This window comes from Egretta garzetta, unplaced genomic scaffold, assembly GCF_000687185.1.
Source record: "Egretta garzetta isolate BGI_Z169 unplaced genomic scaffold, ASM68718v1 scaffold215, whole genome shotgun sequence".
In the NCBI taxonomy this organism is placed as follows: Eukaryota; Metazoa; Chordata; class Aves; order Pelecaniformes; family Ardeidae; genus Egretta; species Egretta garzetta.
In genome coordinates this window covers 5,056,345-5,080,181 of record NW_009259719.1, presented here as the reverse complement: position 1 = coordinate 5,080,181, position 23,837 = coordinate 5,056,345, and the positions used below count along the sequence as shown (strand labels likewise).

General features: G+C 36.4%; 1 protein-coding gene across 2 annotated transcripts in view; it reads right to left on the bottom strand.

Moving 5' to 3' along the window:
* Positions 1–5,335: 5,335 nt before the first annotated feature.
* DCP1A (decapping mRNA 1A) overlaps positions 5,336–23,837 on the bottom strand; it is a 33,991-nt gene continuing 15,489 nt past the window's right edge. The window contains exons 4-10 of one of the 2 annotated variants that reach the window (XM_035894728.1): positions 23,094–23,232; positions 18,706–18,825; positions 18,167–18,253; positions 14,784–15,539; positions 12,192–12,257; positions 9,893–10,111; positions 5,336–8,235 (exon numbers count right to left, since the gene is read on the bottom strand). In XM_035894728.1, the coding sequence (XP_035750621.1) occupies positions 8,155–8,235; positions 9,893–10,111; positions 12,192–12,257; positions 14,784–15,539; positions 18,167–18,253; positions 18,706–18,825; positions 23,094–23,232 (1,468 nt within the window). In that variant the 3' untranslated portion in view covers positions 5,336–8,154. The remainder of the gene's footprint in view (positions 8,236–9,892; positions 10,112–12,191; positions 12,258–14,783; positions 15,540–18,166; positions 18,254–18,705; positions 18,826–23,093; positions 23,233–23,837) is intronic. The other variant, XM_035894729.1, reaches the window with a different exon arrangement.

Below are 23,837 nucleotides of genomic sequence, written 5' to 3'. Positions count from 1 at the left end.
TGAGGGAAGTATTTCTGCTAGCAGTGAAACAAAACTACAATATTTAAACTTGTTTGTAATGCTAATACAATAATATTTGAGGGTATTTGGAGTTAATTGCTAATATTAACATTACTTACACAATTTTTGTGAATTTACAAATGGCATTTTCACTTGTTGCAATTTCTTCATATTGTCTGTTAACATAAATATGAAATACTATTGTAGTAGGAATTTGAGTAGCCTGCATCTATGCTTGAAAGATCTAGCGAATACATAAACGTTCCACACTCACTTCATCACATTTGCCTTCTCTATTTGATTTTTAACAATCCAAACATTTCTGTAACACTTACTCTTCAAACAAGCTGGGAAGTTACTAGTCACTTTAGACTCTGTTTAAATGAATATTTGTATCCAAATAACTGAATTTACTAACATTGAAAGACTAAAGTTGTCATCAATAACTTATGCTGAGAATAATCTCTCAAACAGCAATGCTCTCATAGGTTGTGTAAATTTAGAAAGGAGGTAGGAGAGACAAGTATAACGACCAAATAAAGCAGGATTTATTTGTGCTGTAACGGGTACAGAAAGAAAGAAAGAAACTGAATTTTCTTCAGCTTGTCATCTGCAACACAGCAGGCTTTGACTATTCTTGCCCTTGGAAAGAACAGCTGCCTTCAAGAAGGGAACTGTTCAAGAATGGATGAGTTGGATTTATGCCAAAGCATTCTCTAATTATGCAGACCATTATGCATCACGAGCGCATCCTTCCACATGTGCAAAACCACAGTGACTTCAGTTATACATTGAACAGATTGTTCAGCTAGTCTTCAGTAATAACATTATTTAGCTGCTAATGAATTTAAGGTAAAAAAAGAATTAAAAAATTCTCCAATTTCTGTGCAACATTCCATCAAAAATTGCAAGAAATAATGATACATACTGCATGGGAACAGGGATAGGTGCAGCAGTAAGATCAGGCTGTCTTTTTTATCGAAGATAAAGCTACAGATAGACCTACATCATGGGCCCAGGCTCAGTCACTGTGTAGCGTCCAAGCTACATTACTTTCACATAGATCATCTATCTTAGCCGTTTCCTTCAGACAGCTATCCTCATATCTTCAGAATACTGATTTATATTTATTTTCAACCCATTATTGAAAGTACTGCATGTGTTTCCAACCAAGCCTTTGGGTTTTCTGTAAGGGCTTCTGTCCTGGTAGGATTTTCCTATTCAACCCTTGGAAAGCAGAGATCTCTCCTTATAACGAGTGCCCTGTGTCTTCCATCTTGAAGATTACACCAGGAACAGGGCTTGCTGTAAACCACAACAGATTCTGTACACATCTGAATCCTGTAGGCTTTAATTTTACCCTTGTATCTCAATTATTGTGGTAAGTTTAATATAGCAGAAGCTGGCTTTACAGCAGTTTTGTTACATGGGAGAACGGTGTCCCCAGAGAACAGAAGCTAATTTACTTGATGCTTAAAAAGTAAACTCGAGAAGGCACTTAGCATTATCCGTAAATGTCAAGTCTACATGAGAAAGTCAGGTGGATAACCTGCTAAGCTTTCCCATCCCTCTTACGAACCACAAGTAGTAAAGCAGGATGTGCAAGCCATATGCTCTCTGCATTAAGACCACAGAGTTTTGCATACACAAGGACAGGCTGGGAGATCTTTGTTCTCTAGATGCTCTTAAAGCTTCTTCATTTATTTATAGGAGAAAAGAAACACAACTTGTGCATTTACATCACATATCTGCATGTTTTCAAGTAAGGCCTAAGGGCAAGGGCTTTCATTTCAGCCAGCATATAAAAGCTTATTCTTTTGTGGTTATATTTCTGAAGGTTGATTTTGTAAAATGGAGCTTCCTGAATTTCAAAGACTGGATTATGGTAGAAATATTTTTAAAGGTCTAATTAAAATGAAAGATAAAGGTCAACTAGGTACAAGCAGCCTTGTTTTATGTGGCAGATTTTAAACCGTAATGTGATGCCATCAAGCAAAGATAAAAATTAGGTACTGCTATGAATCCAAGCCAACTCCATTATGCTGCTTCATCACTGGAGGTTAAAAAACCCCATAGCAGACGTGGCAAATTATGTATTGCTACCTCAAGAATTGGAGCAGGGAAATCATGCCTAACCATGCTGGTTTTGAACACACCCTGAAGACGTACAACAGTACAGAAACAAACTGTAACTTAAATTCTTCTGAGCTTCAGGAAATACCTTCACAGGCCATACTTTTATCTCTACAATATTCCCTTTCACATTTACTAACACTCTTTTGCTATTCCTTCCCTTGTTCACTTCTCTATTCAATCTTCTAGTCACTGGTCCCTTCCCTTTCATTTTATTGCATGTGCTCTTTCAAAAATGCAGCAATTTATAAAAGTATTACCTCTTCACTGCCCTCTTTTCCCAGTGCTTTTTGAACCTAATTAGGAGTCTCATATGAAGAAAGATTCTAAGAGGAAGTGAAAAAATGTTGCATAACTGACAAGGATGACAAGTTAATGGCCATATTTCTGTTACAGGTCTATGACTGAAGTTTAACTCTCCTAAATTAGTAGGTCGGTTCACCAGTAAGTCCCTCAATCACAAAACCTGGAAGAGAGGAAAAAGCTGATTTACACTTGAAGGTGTGTGAAGATGGCACTGAAAATAGCTTTCAGAATTGTTTAACATACTTTATAATTTCTAATCTTTTGAATTTCAGATTGGTCACTAAATTTAGGGAAATTTACTGCAGCTATAGTAAAGAATGTATCTAGCGATTTGACTGCATCCTATTCACAAATGAAGAATAAAATATATAGTTGAATCCTTACCAAACATATGGAGTCCACTGACTTCAATTAATTTGGCCCATGAACACAAGCTACAGCTTTAAAAAGCCAGCTGTGTTATTTCATTCTGCAAGCCTGCAAATAAAATCTGAATTTTAATGGATGAGTTTTAGGAAGCCTAACGCTTACTCCTTGATTCCATCTAGTGCTGCATCACCATCGTAGTAGGGATTGACTTTATGTTCTCATGCACTCTCACAAAACATGACTGTAGAGCTCACACTAGCAAGAGAGAAAGGTCAAAGATTTTGGTCTGCATAAATTTTTTGTACAGTGCCTGGTTTAGCTGCAGCTACGCATAGTAAGTCAGAAGTATTATCTTAATTCCAAACCAAAGGGGAGCACTTCTTAGGAATAACAGCAACCAGGAATACCTGGATCCAGAGAAGACAAAAGGTTAATAGCATAAACAATGAAAAAACCACTTCCTCGATATTGACCAAACAGGCAACACATCTAACACAGAAATTGAAGTTAGATTCTAGGCCTTAGCTGTTGTCACTTTCTCTCAATTATCTTATAGTAAATCCGTAACTTCTGTACGTGTTTTGTATGGTAGTCTTCTAACAGAAGAATCTGCTTTTGTATATAGTACAGGAGCCAGTTCAACATTAACTACTAGAGCAAACACCATTATTCAGTGGCCTCTCCTGACATTGGGTATGCCTCGCAATCTCTAACTCTTATGGGTAGTCAGAATGGGAATAAGCATCTAGCCAACATTAAGGGATTTAAAGCCATAAGGTTTTGTTTAATTTCAAGATCTTATTCAAGCAGAACTTCTGCTATGGTTTTCCTCCTCATCAGCCACCCTATTTTACTTTGTGAAATTTGGATCAATCAGTTGCACGATACCAATTGGATATGAGAGGACAACCGCGATTTCCAGCGTCTCTGATCAAAAACCAACACTGGACTGAGTATCGTATGCCATGTCTAGACAGATGAGAGGAGAAACCATAAAAAAGAAAGTGATAAGGAAAGGCACTAAAACCACTTGTAGCTGTACTTGTAAGAAAGTGAACTTGCAGCTGCGTTTCTTAACATGACAGGAAATCGGTCTGTTTATCAAATTCAAAATGCAAGCCTACTTACAGCAATACAAAGGATAGCCAAAAGCTGTTTCAAGTGACAGATGCTGTTCTCAACTGTCCTTCAAGCAGGCATGCTGCATTTTCTTTAGTGAACAAATGCAATTTGGTTTTGCCCCCAGTATGAAGTAAGGAGTTTGAGTTTCTTCTCCAGAAAATATTAACCCCAAATAAAATCTGAACTTACCCTTCTAGCAGGCTACTAGAGCTCTAGAAATAAAAGACAACATTGGAAGATTTTAGGAGGTGCTGAAACATTTGTTTTGAAGTTTTATTACAAAAATATATTTGCAAACATACAAAATTTTGGATGAAAAAAATGCTCATTCTTAAACATTTATGCAATAACTTAATAACTGCAAACATATATAGGTGCTATAAAATCCATACCATACCAAAAACGTTAATGATGCAGTATCTACATTTATTGACTTACAATTATTCTCATTCCGGTTTCCAGAAATCTTTCCTGAAGCCCCCCTTCCCCATGGTCTTCATATTGAAAGAACATGCAAATGGGTACAACTGGTGCATCCACAGAAATGACAGAAATTACTAAAAGCACGTAATGTACATAAAAAAACCTAACTAACCATATGCCCATACACTGAATAGATCAAAATAAATACACCACCAAATTAGATACTGCAAATTTTCCAACTTGAAGTGAAAGGAAGATATTGCATCTTAACATTTTCGTAACATTGCCAGACAAAACTGAGGTGATATATATTGCACACATTCCTCCTATTAAGATATGCTGTACAAAGCAACCCAAATACCTGGCAAAAAGGTGGCTGACTTGTTTAGAATACTTTTAAAAACAAGAAGTCCCAAATTAAAGTTTGTTTTCAAAAATATTTCAGAAATTACATCAGTGACTACACATGGCATAATGGGTTTCAGAAATATACCAAAATGAAGCAACTAGAAATGCAAGCAAAAATGAGATGCATCCAGCAGCGAGTGTTTAAATATTATATTGAGTATTCATACACAGAATTAAACATTTTATATGAAATCAAGATGGATCACTTAATTTTTTTTTACCGTTACTCAATCATTCTGCAAATCTTGTTTAATTTGGAAGAACACACTGCTTCTAAGTTAATAGCTGTTAGGCACCTTTCATATAAACTTTGCATTGTTAAATAACAGCAGATAAAGTGTAACTACAAAACTGAGAATTCTGATTTTCCTGAACAGTTCAGCAGCTGTAGGTTTTTAAACTGTCTTTGATTAGGTTTGAGTTTGGTTTTTTTTTTTTTTTTTAAAGTGACTTAACACTAGCCACAAAAGACATGCTTAGATAATACAATTAATTTGGGGAGTATAGTCTAAGCTAATAATCTTTTAATTCTCAGAACTAATAGGTAAAATCCCATTAAGCCAGTAGTTTTTTAAAAAAAAAAAAAAAAAATCACTTGAAAATGGTCACAATAGTTTCCTGTGATGACCCATGGTAACTTGCTACATGTGGATAACAGAAACTGGGCACTTCAACAAGCTGGTAGTTTTAGATTAATACAAAAAGTTAAAATACAGAGGGAAAAAAAGTTGTTAAATAACAGAGTCCACATTTAAAAAAAAATTTCAAATTTTACACTGTAGTTGAGCTTGTGTTTTAGAATGCAACTTTTGATTAAAGAGATTTATCTGTTAAACCCACTACACTGGCACTTGTCATAAATCCCTATGGTGCACTGGATGACACCTAGGTTGGTTCCAGTGTCTGCTGGCTACACATCGAGAGGTTAGAACAAACATGTACAGGTGTTCAAGATGAATGGGTTTGCTTGATGTAAAAATGCCTGCCTAGTAACTATGATTTCAACTCTGTTTTCTCTTTCATTTTGAAAGTTGGGGCAGGGGGTGGGTGGGTAAAGCAGTAATGCAATTTCTACTAGTACACTACAAAACCAAAGTAAAGTAAGGATCTGCCAACTGCTTGTGGGGGCTCCTGGACAGCTGCAAAGAAGTTAAGGATAGTCAAAGTAGAGTCAAACTCTCATAACAGCACTGCTACTCTAAACAGAATGACTTTTGTCAACTGTATATGACCGAAGAACTCAAAACCACAACTCCTTCCTATAATTTCTATAGATCTTTGGATATGACTGTATTCGGCAAACAGTACAAACATACACAACCAGCTTCTAGTATTTCTATTCTTAGAAACTTTTATCAAATCTTCCTTTGAAGAAACTGGAAACTGTCCATAAGAAGTGAGAAGTTATGGACTTCATCTTTGCTAAATCCAGATAAAAAGCAACTCTGCATTTGGTTTAGCCTATACATTTTTGTTCAGAGGAACTGCTCATTGGTTTGTCCCTTTAGTGAAACCTTTTCTAAAAAAAACCCAACAACAGAAATTAGTTTAGACCTTAGATCCAATTTGAGTCTCATTGTTTATGCGCATACACAGAGTATTATAACTCTAGAATTTATGTAGGAAGCTCCTATCTTCCTTAACAAGGCTGAGTTTATATTGCTGAATTCAAAATGCTACCATTAAAGCCAATATATTTTCTTGATGAATGTGCATGACATTAGCATCTTTCCCTGAATCTGGCACATTTTTCTAACAAAATACTATATATTTTAACTGGAAACACTGAAAACTCAAAGGCTGAGAACAACTTTTCAGAAGGCAGATAGTGCTAAACAAAATACATTTTCCACTAAAAAGCTATGAAAAAACCTAAAATAGATCAAGTACATAAAAATGTAAATATTTGTTGTATCTAAAACATACCCATTTGTGAACAAATCACAATTAAAGCTCAATTACTAGTTTCCAATGAAATGACCATGCACCTTGACTATGTCAACATTAACTAATCCTTAGGATATATACACATACATATACGTTGTGAGGAGCCAAACAGTTTTTTTTCATATTGCAATAGTGCTTGAGGGAAAAGAAAGCAGCAGTGCATCATAACTCACTAAAGATTATCTCTTTACTCAATAAACCAAAACTTTTCTACTGGAAAAGTATCCTTTAAAACTACTGTTGCTGGAGAAAGTTGGGACCTGAAGTCTTATTAATTACCTTTGCATGCCTTTCAGAAATAAATACAAGCCATGGGTAAACCAACACAGCAGCTTAAGGAACTATAATTAGAAATTTTCTGATTTCAAATGGGAAAGTATCCAGTTAAGTTCTTATATTAGTGAACAGCGAATTACTAAATCACATATAAGAAGCAATAACGTTTTAATTAGATAAACTACAGACTATGAAGTGTGCACTAACAATCTGGGGAGAGGGCAACAGAATAAAGGCATGCATTTGTTCCCCATCTGCATAGTTTTCAACACTGCACTTCCAATGCAACTGAGGAATGAAAGCCAACTATGACATGGTCCATCTTTAAGCTAGAAGGGAAAGAAAGTATTTAAATTATATCAAACACTGCTGAATAGGAAGAGTCTTCCAGTGGTGGTCTCCTTACTATACATTTAAAACAAGAGAACTTCAAAAAAAAAAACCTTAACTTAAAAAAAAAAAAAAAAAAGATAATCAGCAAGGATTTTGCATATTTCAAATTTTGTGTTTTTAGAGAAAATGGCCTTACTCACTTGGATACCTGTTTAATGTCAGTGACGCAGAAGCAAATATGATTAATGGAATATTTAAAAAGTGAATATATGTGCATTAGCTAGAGACTGTCAACGTATTGAGCAAATCACATTTTTAAACCCTTTGTTAAAGATTTAGCTCCAAAGGCCTGGCTTCCAGATCCATTCCTTCCCCACTTCTGCCAACTTAACCACAAGGCATTTTGCTCTCCTTTTCCTCAGTCCCTCAAACTGGAACTAGGTTCCCACAACTGAAGTTTGTTCTGGTGTGGTGTAGTGTACTGTACTATGTATATGCTGGTTTAAATAGTATTGAGTCTGTAATACTTGGACAGTGAATACAGCTAGGAATGAAAGCCAGAGCAAACATTTGCACATTCACTTAATGCTAATGAGAGCTCAAATGCAACTCAAGTCCCCTCCCCAATAAAAACAAAGGTTTGCTGGTGATGATCACAGTGAAAACCTAGATCGCTTCTGAGAACATTACTTTCTTAAGTATCTAAGGAATAGTCTTTCCTAACAGGTTCAAATTCAAGAAGTTGAAAACTAAATATTCTTTTACAAAAATATTAGTTTTATAGATGAGGCATAATTGTTTCTAAAATGGATATATTTTAAGTAGATTTAGCTTCGATTATAGCTTAATGTTGTCTGTATTCTTGGTTAGGACTTGCAAGTAGACTTCATGAATAGTGCTGAGAAAATGGGAATCATTCTGCAGGAAAAAAAAACACACATTAGAAACATTAGTAAAAGATGCAAAAAAAAGTTAAATTAAACGCCATTTAAGTTGTGCATAAGGGTTCCTTATAGTGCTAGCTATCTGAGAGTTAAGAGAGGGGAAATAGTGGCATACTTGTACAAAAGGCTTTTTGGACAACAAGAGGGGAAATAGTGGCATACTTGTACAAAAGGCAATGCTTTTTGGACAACGTAGAGACTTTGAACCATGAAGCTGGTAAGACAGCTGAAGGGATCACTAAGCACACTGGATGCTCAGACAAACCAACCAGGGGTCACTAGGTCAGCCTTGGCCACATAATTTACCTCCCTTCAGAGTCCAAAACTTAGTCTTAGACACAGAGAATTCCATCCTGCATACAGGCTCCCCAATAAAGTCGACATGAGTGTCAGAAATAATGTTATTTCTGTCTGTCAGACCAGCCTGAAAAGGATTGCAGTGTGTTACACAAGAATTCTCATGTCAAAGCATTACTGGGAAGTGAATTAGTTTAATCTATGGACAATATTTAGAGATATTTCCTCAGTCTAATTCCTTCAAATGACAAGTTTACAAAACTGGTTTCTAATCTTCTAGCTTGAAAATGCAATATTCTTTTTACAAAATCTGCATAGCAAATTTGGTGTCCTGCTTGGAGTGCTGTGCAAGTACTCCCATGCTTCAGGGTATGTCTATTTTGGTCTTCATTCAGCTATCTCTCTCTAAAGAGAAGATTAGAGACAAATATTCCAGTCAGCTCTCTAAAGTCACCACAATGATATTGTTTAGACTACTGGGTGAGAATCAATGCGCTATGTCTCTAATGAGAGTAAGACTTCTGGTAGTTGCAAGACTTACAAGTAAGCTAGTGTAAGTCTTTAAAGAGGAAAAAAACCCCATATACACCAATACACAAAATCCTTATGCAAAAAGGGACACCACAGATAAATCAGGCAACCTAGCTGATGATGTGATCTGGTAATGGCCCTGTTTGGTCCTAATAACTTCATCACTGGGAATATACTGTTTGCTATTTTTAGACTTGCATTCTGAGGGTAAGCTCTACTTAACATAGTGTGGATGGGGCAAGAGAATCCTGAGTTAAAGAATGGTTTGTCATTCGTGGCAACTCCATCATGATATTAGAGGTCAAAATGATCTCACTGCATGGCTACTCCCAACACTACAGATTTAATTCAGCTGAACTTTTTAGTCCCTAGAAATAGCAGGACTTTCCAATTCCCATTTCAAAGATACATACTACAGTTAAAGATCAGGAACAGCTCTAGGAAACTGAGAAAAAGCTTTCCTTAGAAAAGCAGGAACACACTTACAAAGACAAGAAACCCAACCCTCCCATACCAGGACTTCTACTAGCGCAACTTTTTCCTCACTTGTCCACAAAATCATATGGATGTGAAAGAACACATCCGATATACAGCTCTGTCCTAAGTCCTCCATCTCGCAACCAAAAGGAGCACACTGTGACATACTATGTGTACAGTGTGGAGTAACTTATCCCTTCCAACAGAAAAGAACAACTTTTCTAACATTTCAGGGCAAAAGTAGTATAGGGGTACAGAATTTCTCAGTACTGGCTACTGTATTTGGGAACCCATCCCTCAGAAATTGAGCTCTGTAAAGACAGGACCTTTATTAGATGTATCAGTGCTTCCTGAAGCTGAGACCTACTGAGAACAGTAGGAGGTATAGTCTGAATTTCTGTTGTTCCAAGTGTTAAAGGCGAAGAAGAATTGGCTTTATTCTCCACTTCAGTAGCTTTTGTAGCTGATTGTTGAAAAACACTAGGAGACAAGAGGATTGAAGGTGTTACTGTAGTTGTGGCTGTGACAAACTGCGGAGGCGCAACCTGTAAAAGAACAGAAAATTAATAAGCATTGTGTCCAGCAAGAATGAATACTGTTATAAAAGCTGGAGAGACGAGCATAAAAACAAAAATAAGTTGTAGCCACTATTATTCAGTCTGATATTACGGAATAGCTGCTCTTAATGAAGAAATATCTACCTATAAAGATTAATATCAATAGTAATTCTCATTTTAAAAGCTGAAGAAGGTAACAGTCTTCGATATTCTTCTATGCAGACTCCTTCCTCATGTGGTTGGGACCTTCCAGAATTTTTGAAACATAACATATAGAATAAAAGATGAGCTTTTCACCTAGGTAATTGAAGGAGCCTGTAGTTGTTTTGCAATTTATTACTTTCCTTAGGAGTTTACAGAAAGGCTAGTCCTGCTTCCTGTCTCCCTGCCTCTATCGTGTCCAACAAATACACTTACAATTTGAAGTGAAGTATCTCAAAGATATTTAAAATGACTGATGAACTATTATTAAAACACTGGAGTACACTGAAATATTCTCATTCTAAGTACATTTTCCCTTAGGGGGAGGGAGGGAAGGATGGGAATATTTTGAGGACCATCTGCCCACCTCATTCTTTCACAGGTCTGTGTCCATTTCATTACAGAAATCCACACACTGCCTTTACCACTTTTCCTTTTAAACCTAAGTTGCAAATGTATAGGAATATTGTATTTGCATGAAGTGGACATGAATAAACATCAGCTTTGAGCAACTCTGACATCTCCTGATAACTGCAATTATTATTCAGTATGATAATCTACATCTTGCTCAGGCTTCCAGAATGACCAACATGGTAAGAAAAAAAAAAAAAAAAAAAAAAAAAAAAAAAAAAAAAAAGCCAATCTCACTCAGAAGAAAGCAAGACTGAATGTTGATACGTAAAGATGTTTGATAGATCAGCAGATAAAAAAAAGTCTTCAGAAGAAAAAAAAAACCACAAAGCCATCTGAAGTTAATGAGTATGTAACAACATCAACAACAGTAGAACTAGCAAACTGATTTTGTTATAGTCAAAACTGAAGACTTACACCATGGGATTTCAGCTGAAGACAAAATGTTTAAACCAACAAATGCAGTTTACCACACAACATGTACATGTTTCAAAAAATTCCAAGAATCAACGTAAAATGCTTTTCTTTAGATAATTATTTACCAACTGTGTCATGAACAGACTGTATAGCTTGTCTTATGGCAGGCCAGTAGCTAAACCAGCATTTTACTTCAAGCAGGACCATTTTTACTGCCTTCACAATCAGATCTGGGCATACTACTAAAACTGCTTTTGTGTAATGCAAGTTAAACAAGAGTGAGGCAATTTAACATATTTGAAAAAGGAGGGGGTGGGTAAAGGAAAAGTAGAATTAAGTTACAGATGGTATCCTGAAAAGAATACATAACAAGAAGGTAATTAAAAACAATTCTTGAAGATTGACTAATACCAGGGTTTTTTTAACTGCAACCTGAAATTTTATATTGATGTTATTTTGAACTGTTATTCAGAGTCAGTTCTAGTAATGTTAAATCTGCACTTAGATCACTAAAACTTGCTATTAAAGTTTTGCAGTAACAAGTGCTTGTTATTATTTTCTTCGTCTACTATTTTTTTTTGCTTGGTATCTTTTTCATAAAACACAAGGTGTCTCAGGAAAACTGAATGAGACAGTAAGGCAAGGACCACATTCTATGCCTCTGGGGTGCTTATGGTTGGGCTAAGGCTAATGATACTGCAATATTGTAACATTAGTACTGCTGGCTTACAAGATAAAAAACCAGTTCAAATGGTGCAAACTCAATGCAAGATTGCAGATCCAAAAATGTATTCTCATTTCTGCATTAGCACCAACAATAAGAGGCACTGTACAACGAAAGTGTGCTCACTCATAGCAGTCTACAGGAACTCCCCCTTGCTTCAGTACAGCTTGTTTCTGCTTCATAACAGCACTTCAAATATGGTCACTGACTATTTGACATACCAACTGCTTACCACAGTTTTACCCTCTCACCCCCCCCCCCCTTTTTTTTTTATGAAAACCAACAAACAATTATCAGAGGTACTTATTCACTTACTTGACTTGCTTTAGACAAAGTCTTTGGCTGTGGAAATACTTCTGATTCCTTGTTCTGTTGTACAGTCTAAGTTAAAAAGAAAGCATAATTCACAAGTTAGCATCCACAGCTCAATTAACAGTGGTGGTTCTCTGTTTTGATGAAAGCACAAAAATTCAAATTTCAACAGATTTTAGATCTAATTTGATCCATTTTGTAAAACTAATATAATCAATGAGAAGTTGGAAAAAGAGGAAAGATCTGAACTTGTTTTATGCTTTCAGTATTATAGCAAACCTGTAAAGCCACAACAAAACACTTCTGAAGAAAGACCACTACAGTTTAAAAAAAACCCTAAAACCTAAACATTAAAACACTGAAACTGGGAACAAAACAAATGCTACAAAGTTAAGAAGAATTCAGGATCTTGTAATCAGTTTCGTAAATTGCCGGGAAGGTTAAATTCAGTATTTTTTTTCTAGAGTTTTATCTAATCACCTCCACAAAAATGAAATGCTGTTTTCTGCTAGAATTTCAGAAGTATTTTATACCTTTACAAACAGCATCCAGATATTTTAGTCAGATTTCAAGACCATAATATAATAAATTTCAAGTCTTATAAAATATTAGAAAACACAATAAAAGGCATGTAGATAAGGTACTTTCGTAAATTCCTGTGGCATTCTTCAAAAGGCTTGTTATAGCCATTTGGAATACCTCTTGCCAACACGGAACAGGAAAAGCCCTTTGCAGCAGACAGTACTTAGTTTACTTGAACTGCAATGAGAAACACTCAGGGAATTGATAGTCCTTGACGACAAAAATAAAATTAGCTTTATGAAATGCTAACAAGCACAAGACCAAATTCTTAAAGTCTAATCACACAAGAGTTAAGAAGTCCTTTGCTAGTTTAAGAGTATATTTGGACTATGGAGAATTTTGTGTAATGAAAATATCTACACACAGTGGACATGGTGGAGGGGAAAAAAAGGGTGTAAGTGGCATATGAAGAGCTAATTTCCAAGGTTATCAAGCAGATGTTGAATAAGCACAGTCAAGGGAAGTTATGGATAAACGCAGCCAGCTTTTTTAAATGTTCAAAGATGTCACAATCTTCAGTCAAATCTATACCAGCATATGTAAGAAAAATACTGCTCAGAATGTATGGTTCTTCAATATTAGATGCTGCATTTGGCCCTCTCCTCCCTCTGCAAAATCAATCAGCCCAAACATCTCAAAAAGGGTGATTGCTAGTAAAATAATCCTGGCACTTAGCAGTCACAGCCTTCTTGAAGATTTTCAACAACTGTAGTAGATTAGAAATAAGATAATCACAAAGACAGCACAATGAGAACACACACATTTCTTAAACATTAAGAAAGGAATAACTCTTCTGAGGACAGAAAAGCAACACTTGAAAAATACAGGGTATTCTAAAATAATGCTTAGGACAAGTTGCAGGCTGAAGAATTGAGGTCTTGATTAGGAGTGTGTTATGAGTAAGTCATCACCATACTCATTGAAAGATTAGGAGCTGGCCCAGACAGGGCTACCAAAGATCTTGTTAAAACCCAGTGGCAAGCACTGGATAATAATAAACATTAGGAAATTCATGCAGATGTAGCTGTAAGTAGTTTTGTTTGGTGTTTTTTATTCTTGCATTATTCACTGTACCTAAGATGCAAGAAGACACACTCAAACACTGGTTTAGTCTGCATGAATGTAAATAAAATAAAATAATAATGCAACAAAACAAAGATAAGTCTTTGGATAACCTCAGAGGTGGGCACTATAGAAAGTTAGTCCCTTTAAAGAAAAAAGAAATCCATTAATCCAAACTCATTAATGTCTTTACTACTGAGGTAGCCAATTACACAGTAGAGCAACACTAATTGATAGAAAATAATTTATAAGACAAAGCCACATGTATTAACCTTACAGACTCAAAACAAATTTACTGCCTGGGCTTATATTAAGACATAGACAATAGATTCTCTTCCAAGAAATAAAAAGTTTAAGAGGTCCTTTGTAAGCAATACTAGGATAAAACAAACCAAGGCAGTCAATTAGACAAAATAAATTAGTCTACAATCCATTTTACTAAATAACTAACAATATCTCAGCATAGCCCACACGTATCCCCAGCAGAAGGGGGTCAAAATTGAAGGAGTACAAAACATCCAAAACAAAATAACCAGAAACAGGAAATAGTTAATTTTGTATCTTCAAAGAAGGTAACAGGCTAGACTTCCACAGCATCAACTCTTGTAACACTGATGAGTCTGTAACCTTCTGTCCCTTCTCAGATCATCAGTTCTTAGCAGTATTTTTCTGACACAAGTACAGATGAATTCTTTAGGACTTACTCATCCCCTAACAGCACTGGCCTGAAAAATCTCCCCCTCTACAGACAGGTCTGTCACTGACAGCAGATGCTAATGATTTAAAACTAATGGAATTGGATTTCTCAGTTAGCAATTCAATCAGTATCACACTGTGGAAGTCCTCAATTATTTTTAAAAGGCTAATATATTAAGCAGCACATTTTTCCAAGGGAAAATACAGTCTAAAAATCAGTCTAAAGCTTCATGGATATAAAAACCCACAGAATACCTGAAGGGGAGAGATTATCTTGCTGTTCAAGGTTGATGGCTTACTGTGAGATTCTTTGAAGCTTTCTGGCGTTGCAAGTTGGCCAACCGAGGCAGAGATGTTTGGTGTTAAGGAAGTCTTAGTGAGAGACTGCTGTTGCATTTGGTCATGCTGTGGGGTCAACCTGAGTTTCTGGAGAAGATCAACACTTGTATGGGATGTATTTGAGACAGTTCCTGTACTTGTTGATGTCAAGGGTGCTATAAGCTGGCTTTGGCCAGCCATTAGATTTTGTGGAGCGTGGTTCACTTCAGATGGCGGCTGATTCACTAGTGGGGATATCTGCTTGGCAGCTTGCTGCATAACTTGCATTATACTGTTGTTTTGTTTTAGGCCAGGAAGCATCTGAGCAGGGGCAGCTTCCATTGTTGAGGCTGAATTAAGAATAGGGCTTAAACGAACTGAATAGCTTGAAACATTTTTTGTATCAGGCTGGGAAATTGAAGCTGGAGGTATTAGCATAGGTGTCAAATGATTCAAAGGATTGGCACTGCTTTTAATGCTTGGACTTTCAGATTTCCCTAGTGATTGTTGCATTACTGTTGACTGGTCAAAGGAAAAAGGCAAGAGCAAACCATGCTGCTCTCTGGCAGAAGTGTCAGTCTGCAACTTCTCCATTCTCTCTGGATTGGGATACGGAGCGGCGGGCTGTTCCTTTGGTATGGAGGTTCCAAACAGTTCCTCCAAAGTCAGATGCTTCTGCCTTGACTGAAATGGCTAGAAAGAAGGGAAAATGAAGTTTTTAGTTAAGAAATATACATACCACTGTGCACCTCACACAGTCTATTACAATTTCAAGAAAACTATGAAAGACAACTAGGTCAAATGCACTTAAAATACAGTTTGGATATCAAGTGTGCTCTATTTACAGGAATTTTGAAATAAATTTAATTTACAAGGAACATGCTGTCTATGTAAGCTTTTTCTCTACAGCCTTCTATAGACAGACTGCATGCTGGTAGTAAAGGAGGGGGAAGGCTATGGGTTCTGTCATTAAGATGGTACTTGCCATCATTGATCAGCCCTAACTACACAAGGCACTTTGGGGCAGGGAGGGGGAGAACATACATACGTGTTGAACAAAACCCACACAGAATTTATAGAGTTGAAAAGAATTAAATGGCCTAAAAGATGGGAAAGGAATAGAGAAACCTGAAGGCACACAACTGATCTAGCAATACATGCCTAGACTTCTCATTAACAATGCAATCGGCGGTACAACAGGTAAAAGAATCTGTATAAACCTAAACATACATGTGTGTATATATGTATGTATCCTTGAAAAGCACACACACACAGTTACATCTACTAGTCCCTTAGTCTCTCCCAGAAATATACAGCTAGCCTACAGCACTGACATTGTTAGAATAATCTGATTTTAAGGATATAGTCTTCTTAACATTTTGCTGAAAATGTTTAAAAATGCATTTCACTAGAGAGAAGAGAAAAAGCTATTAACACCTTTAATCTCAAAATTTTCCTGGGTTTTTTTTTTTTCGTTTTTTTTTTTCTTTTAGGTTGCACAGGACCAGAAGTTATGTAAAACAGCTGGACTAAAATACAACATTCTGTTCAGAAGACTGAATGGCCTGCAGCACAATTCCAGTGTATTTTGATGGTATGTCTAAACAAAGATGCTATTTTACAATGACAACTACTGTACCATGACATCGCTCTAATTTTACCAGCATAAAAAACAACAGTGGAAGTATGGCAGCACAGGTAGCATGCAAGTAGCCTAACAAAAAAACCCCTTGAGCTTGAAATCGTATTGACTTCTGCCCAGGTTACTAATCTCTCCTGCCATTGTTATTAATTTTTAGCTAGCTTAAAGTCAGGCACACTTTCATTTTGCAGCTGAGACATTCTATAGTTTATAAAATTTGTTAATTATGTTAGGAATTCTTCCTAGAAAGTTGTTCTTACTTTGCTCCATTGATCTTACTGTTCTGGAGACCTGTCCTTCAACTGTAAAGATTCCATTAAGAGAAAAATCACTATTCTATCTTATATCAAACTCAGCTTTTCACTTCAGTATGACAAATTAACTAGCTTTCCTTTATTAATACATTACGATGTTCAAGTAATAAACAGAAATCTCTAGCATGCTCTGATTCAAGTCAGACTAGCCCCTTTTGTGGATACTGTCTCAAACATGAAATTAATTTCCAGCCTGAAGTATAAAACACATCTTTTGCCTGTCCCAACTCTGGCTGGGGTATATTTTGAGCATATCATCAACTCAGTGTGTTATGAAGACCCTTATCAGCAGAGGCTACAAAAAGGCACTTTACTTGATAGCAACAGAGTGCTGTTCCAAGGGTTTCTCCAGAAATCATTTCAGATGTATTGAAACATGAGTTAGCAGCCAGAGCTGGCACTATAAAGTTTAATTTTGGTGTTCTAGTTCAGTTTTGCTGAACACTGGCACAAAAGCATTTCATGATACAACTGGTTTTCATTTTGAACTGCCCAGAATAAAAAACTTGAACTTCAGAATATCACAGAGAAAGCATTTTCATTCCCAAGTCTGTGATATCTTTACTATTATATATGCATTATATATATATACACACACACATACACACACACTAGTACTACCACTACTACAGTGTGTTTTGTTTACAAGTGCAAGGTTGCACACATTTTCATAGGGCATTTCATTTTGCAGACACGGTGGTTCGGTGGTTTATTGCATCAGAAACACAACTGTAAACTATGGCAAAGAGAGAAGGCAGGCCTTGCAACTTAACTCAGTGAGGTATTTTCCAAGAACCACCACTGCTGACCTTTCCACACCCACGGGGTGGCACTGTAAGCAGGCCCAAGTTACTTCAGTGTTACAGGGAATTTAGTTATTGCAATTTTTTAAAATTTATCTCTAAAGTCTTGTATGACGCTACAGCTTCCTTGTGCAGAAACGCTTACTAGAAAATGGAGTCAAATACTGAACTATTGCTACCTATTCCAGCCACTCCAGTGATAACACTAAGCACAGGTTTCCCATGGTTCAAAGACTACATGAAGCTGAGGTTATTTTCACTAGTATTTTTACTGTAGTTTAAACTTTAATTACAGTAGTAACACCAAACTTCAGTATTTGTAGATATTTGGATACATGCTGATTCAACATGTTGTACCTACCACTTAAAATTCATACTACTACAATTTGAGCAACATCCCTCCCCAACTGCACTGACTTTTTTTTTTTACCAGTATTTCCCTTCTGCAGAGGAAGGCATATACTGTCAAAAAGCTCTTAACATAAGGAGAAAAAACCCCAAACAATGCTCTTCCACCTAGCCCCAAGAAAACAAAAAAACCACAAAGCAAACCACACACACCTTTTTCCACAATCCAAGTATGAATGAATCAGCTAAGCAGACTGGTATCATTACCAAATGGTCATACCAGCAGAGGTTCAATGCAAGCTACAGAAAAGTGGGAGAAGATAGGTAAATATGCTTTCACTTACACCAAAGAGAATTTGGTGCTGCTATGACTGAAGCATTTTCCATTTCTTGGTTAGCAATTCACTGTTGATTTAGGTTAGCAGGACTGTAGCTGTAGCTTTGAAGGCAGCATAGACAAACCTTAAGTAACCACAGACTGACTTCTTCCAGAAACCAAGTTAGCCCATTTAAACATACTTGGATATTCACAGTAGTGTGGACATAGCCTCATATTTTTAAATGGCCAGTCAAAAGACAGAATTTGGAATCCAAAAAGGCTTCAAACCCATTGGTTTATTTAAAGCAATAAAACATACAGCAGACAACTGCAGGCATTCTAAGAAAAAAAATATTTTGGTACCAAAACAAAGTACTAAACAAACAACAACAACAACAAAGTAGCACCTTACCTAGGACTGGATGAAACATACCTGCTCTGGCACTTGTAATGAAGTTTTTTGTTCTGAAGGCTCTGTGCTTTCTGGCTTTGGAGGATTTGCATTTTGTTGCATTCCAGAACTTGATACAATACTTAAATCACTAATCTGATTCTGGGAGAGGGGGAAAAAATAATAAAAAAAAAATTAACACTAATACACTTACCCACTACTACAATCCCGTGTACATGGCACTGACTGAAATACAGATGACGTACAGAGTACTGATTTTTGCAAGACACTGAGGTATTCACAAATTTTAGGAAATAAAGATCATTCCAAAACATCCACCATGTGTTGTGTAGTCAAAGCTTTTACTCATTATTATTAAAAAAATATGACAACTGGCTTCATACTTTTTTCACCAAGAAAGAAAATTACAAAAAAAAAAAAAGTAGGCTTTTCACATCCTTTGTCTATGTTTGCTGCTAATGAGGAAGTTTGCTACACATCATTAAATCAAGAACTGAAACTAGAAACAGCTTAGAAAAAAAAAATCCTGTCAGAAATCATTCTCAGTGCCTGGGAAAGGAGCTTCTCACAGACTTACTTCCACCAGATTTAATTAACCATGTACATATATTTTCAGAAGGTGCTAATCTGGTTTTCTGTGAACAAGGCAAAACCAGACAAGAGCATTGCATTGTAACAGTATGTTTACAGATCGAGTTGACTTTAATGTATATATACATAAACAAATATAGAAACTAAGTTACAGTTTAAATCACCAGCGAAAAAACACAAACTGTTGAGCAGTCTAGCTTTCAGTGGGTAAACTATACCTTATGCATATGACATAGCTGAACATTAACACAACACATGATGATTACTCTGGTCACTTACCCACAGCAACAAAATACAGGTTAAACTTTTTAGCAACAAGTTAAACAACAGTCTGAGCTTTATTATTCTTTTGTTTTCAATTTCTAATTCAAAGCAATAAATAGAAACCCAAGACTATGTATAGTGACTTAGGGACAGAGGAGAGAAGCCACTTCTCCCATCTTTCTGACTTTTAGCCACTAACTTGGAGGTCAAAACTCTTTCTGCCGGAAATACTGGATGCCTTGTGGTTACAAAAAAAAAATCAGACAAAGCATAGTTTTCTTTTCACTAGAGGATGAGCTGCAGTATGCTTCCATGCTTATACTGAAACACACACACAAAACACCACACTATAAAAAGCATCAATTCACTTCATTAAAAAAAAAAAAACAACAAAGTCTCAGAATTCATTCATTTTCACATATGGACTTGATGTAGTGAGTACTTGGAAGGATTAAGCTGATTTGGAATCCTAGATTAAATCACTCAGACCTTCATAAATCTCTTTTTCACTCTCTCTCTGCCCCCTTCTCATGCTGACACTCTGCCAATCTCATGTGGGCCGCACACAAGGATTACTGTATGATCCATCTGGAATGTACCAGGCAGATAAGTACTTTCTGCTCCTAAATACAAATTCATGCGTAATTACTGAGTGCCATAAAATAATTTTAAAAAAAATAAAGACAGGAAAGGTCTCTCAAGAAGCTATCTTCAAAACAAGTCGGTTACTTAATCATGTTAACACTGACATACCTTGGCTACAAGAAATACCAAAATTAACGTGCCAGAGGTTTGTTGCTAAAGTTGAGGTGGTCAACAGAACATTATCCAAAGAAGTTTGCTTGAAATGTGACCAACATTGCTTGATTCTGTTTATCTGGCAACTTCTACATAACTACGGCTATGGGATTATGTTGAACAGATTCAGTTTACATACACACACACAAAAAGGAAATTAAATAACTATTCTAGTTTTGCTAGTATTCTAAAGGCATCAACAAACAAGCACACACACACAATGACAACAACTAATCAAGATCAGGACACAAACCCCTTAATTATATAGTAGCTCTGCTGTACTCCATGCCCTGCTTATTTCCCTATTGTATTACAGGCACCACAGACATTGACTGTCCACCACAAAACACGCATACCATTGCCTGTTTATTAGAATTTTACTTTGGTCTACAGAGCTTCATCCATGATGCTTAGGAACTTCATTTCTAGCAAAAGCTTTTCAGTACTTTCACGTGAAAAAAATCTGAAAATTAGGAGAGAAGCTGGAATATCCTTTCTGAATCATTTTTAAGAGCCATCTGTTAGAAATGTGTATTATCCAGTACTGCAAGGACAAAGAGGGAGAAAAGCTTCATCACACCCTAAGAGGGCACTACCAAAACAGCGAGTTCTTGTGGTGTGTGGGTTTTTTTTTTTTTTTTTTTGCCTTTTTTTTCCTCCCTCACAAAAAGCTTTCAATTTCTTCAGATCCATCTCAATTGATACAACGTTGAAAGAAGAGTCATTCAGGTTTTGATGCTTCCTTCTGTGCTCTCACAAAAGCTGCTGCTTGCACAATGCTGGCCTTCATACAGATGCCTTCTCCCCAAACAGCATGGATGCTCAGAGAATCAGAAGGTTTTTTTTTTTTAAATCTGTATTTAAAATGTTCAAAAACTGCATTACTAATTTTCAGAAATGAGCATCTAGCCTAGGTCAAATATATTGTACAGTCTGTCACATTCACCTGCCCTCAATCTGTGTCAGAAAGTGACAAGTTAAGTGGCTCATACAAAGCTTAATCCAAGTGCTCATTCTTTTCTGCTCATCCCACATTGTACTGTAACAATCTAGAAACCTACAAAGACTCAAATCCCAAGTACTTGATGGAACTCTGCTGTGACCTACTGCACAAGCAAGTTCTGAAAGGAATCAAAGCACTCTACTAATGTGGTAACTCTTCTCCCAACAGTACAACACCAAAAGCCATACCACAGCTCTGCAATGTTACACTCACACATTACTTTACATTCTTGTATTATTATACCTGGGGACATTCAGAATCTTTGTTTTCTTTTTTGGATCTCCCACATATTACCCTTATATTTGTCCTGCATGTATTAATTTGGTCCTTAGGACTATATAAAGTAATTATTTCCTAAGAGGACTAATAATCTCCTTCTTATGTAAATTTGTGAACTTAGCACTGGCAAAAGATACCAGACTCACCCTTCTGAAATCAATTAATTTATTGGAAGGCTAGACACAGAGTAGACAGGACAGAAGTAGTAAACCAGGGAACAGAAGGACAGGGGAACGGTATTGTTATACTTAGTCTATAGCTATTAAAAATATGATTCATTGAGTCTACAAATATACTGAATGACTAAATCTCTAATCTCTAATACCACAAGACTTCTTTTGAGATGAAGAGACAGACGCTGTTGGGTACAATTTTATTTGCTATTGCCAGAAACAAGGTTTTCTTCACAGCAGTAGAAATTGTTGCAAGATGGGTCTATCAAGCTACATTTCAAGCTGGATCATGCCTATTCAACCTATCTTGCCCTGAAATCAGAGACTGTTCCCTAGAAAAGTGTACTCGAGGGAGGGAACAAGACATCAGTCTGAAAAGGAGGCTACTGAAACAATGGCAGAGAATGCCCACTCTAAACAAAACACAGCTGGTGCGTTAAAAACTAGTTTCCAGATAGGCTTTCTTAAAAACGAAAACCAGTGAAAAAGTAGGCAAAAAGTTGCCCACTAAGGTAATAATTACAGAAATGCAACTTACAAATTCATGCAACACACAAATCCCACACTATTTTAAAATATGAATTTTCCCCCACATTACCCCTTCTCTCACAGTCATTGTACATCTGTGCTTGTATCACAGACATGGGATAGTTCACAAAGTTTCTAGGCTTCTGTTCCATTATTCAAGATGCCAAAGTATTTTAGTGTGCAGCTCAGTGAATGCTCTTGATTATGGCATGAATCACAACAGACCTCCTGCAGTACAGAGGAAAAAACTGAAAAACCAAAGTGTCAGCTACTGTAAGGAATATGTACAATAACGGAACTTCAAAATCACAAAGCCAGACATGTTCAGTGCTATGTTCTTCTACAGCGTTACATATATACCTATTTGTTCACATTTCCCTTGGCAGTGATCTCACAAAACAAGACAGTAGACAAGTACTGAGACTAAGCAGCCCATGCACCTATTTTAAAAAAAAAATTTGTTGTGTCTGCATCTCCAGATATCTGTTTTTAAAATTCTATTTCCCCCCCACTGAAGGTAGAAATTCAAACATAAGAGTATACAGGCCCATTAAATTATGGGTTAGGTGCACTACTTTGCAATCTTGGGTTAGAGTATATTGCACAAGACAATTTAGTATATCAGAAATTTCCTCTAGCATCTCTCTCAGAAATCACAGGGCATGCTATTTCAGTGGACTCCATATGATGTCCTAAGGCCCTTATTCAGAAGTACTGGTTTTATCTGTTCATTGAGAAGCAGTGGGGAGAAAAAAACAAAGACATTTCCTTACTCGTTCGTATTCATCCTTGGCTTTACTAAGCATTTCCAGGATGTCAATGGGCCTGTTTTCATTCCAGCCATTGGTTCTGCTGGGACTTTTTCTGTCCTGGGAAACTTGCTGTGATCTCTGAGCTTCTTGTTCTACCACTCTACAATAGGAAAGGAGAAACAGGATTTTAAAATTTTAACTGGAGTTAACTTCTTGCAAAAAAGCAGTAAAGAAAAATGTACTCCCAGCATATTAACACATTTTATTCCACCTGTATAAAAATCTAAGACATGGTTGACCAAAGTTACACTAGTTTTCATTTGCTACAAGGTTTATACAAATCGAACTGTCAAATGGTCTGCATGATTTATCTCTAATCCAGACAGCACGGGCCTGTCTCTTACAAAGTTTACCTACAGTAAACACTACTTCTGTAACACTGTCATATTTAGACATTTTTACAATAAAATATGTGGACATTCAAGCACATGTTATACAAAGAGCACATATATTATACCATAGACTGAGTAGAACCAATTTTTTACTCTTTACTTTCTAACATGCATTTTTTCCATATTTCACCAAATCAATTATTCAATGAAATCAGTTACAAAACAGTTCTAAGTTAGGATAAGGCCTACCATTATACAACAAAACAAAGACACTGGGAAAGAAGAACTCGCTCACATCAGTTGTCTCTGGAGTCAGTCTGCAAGGAGGCTTAGAGCGTTACCCCTCACTCCCCCACTTCAGGCTCCGGAAAGA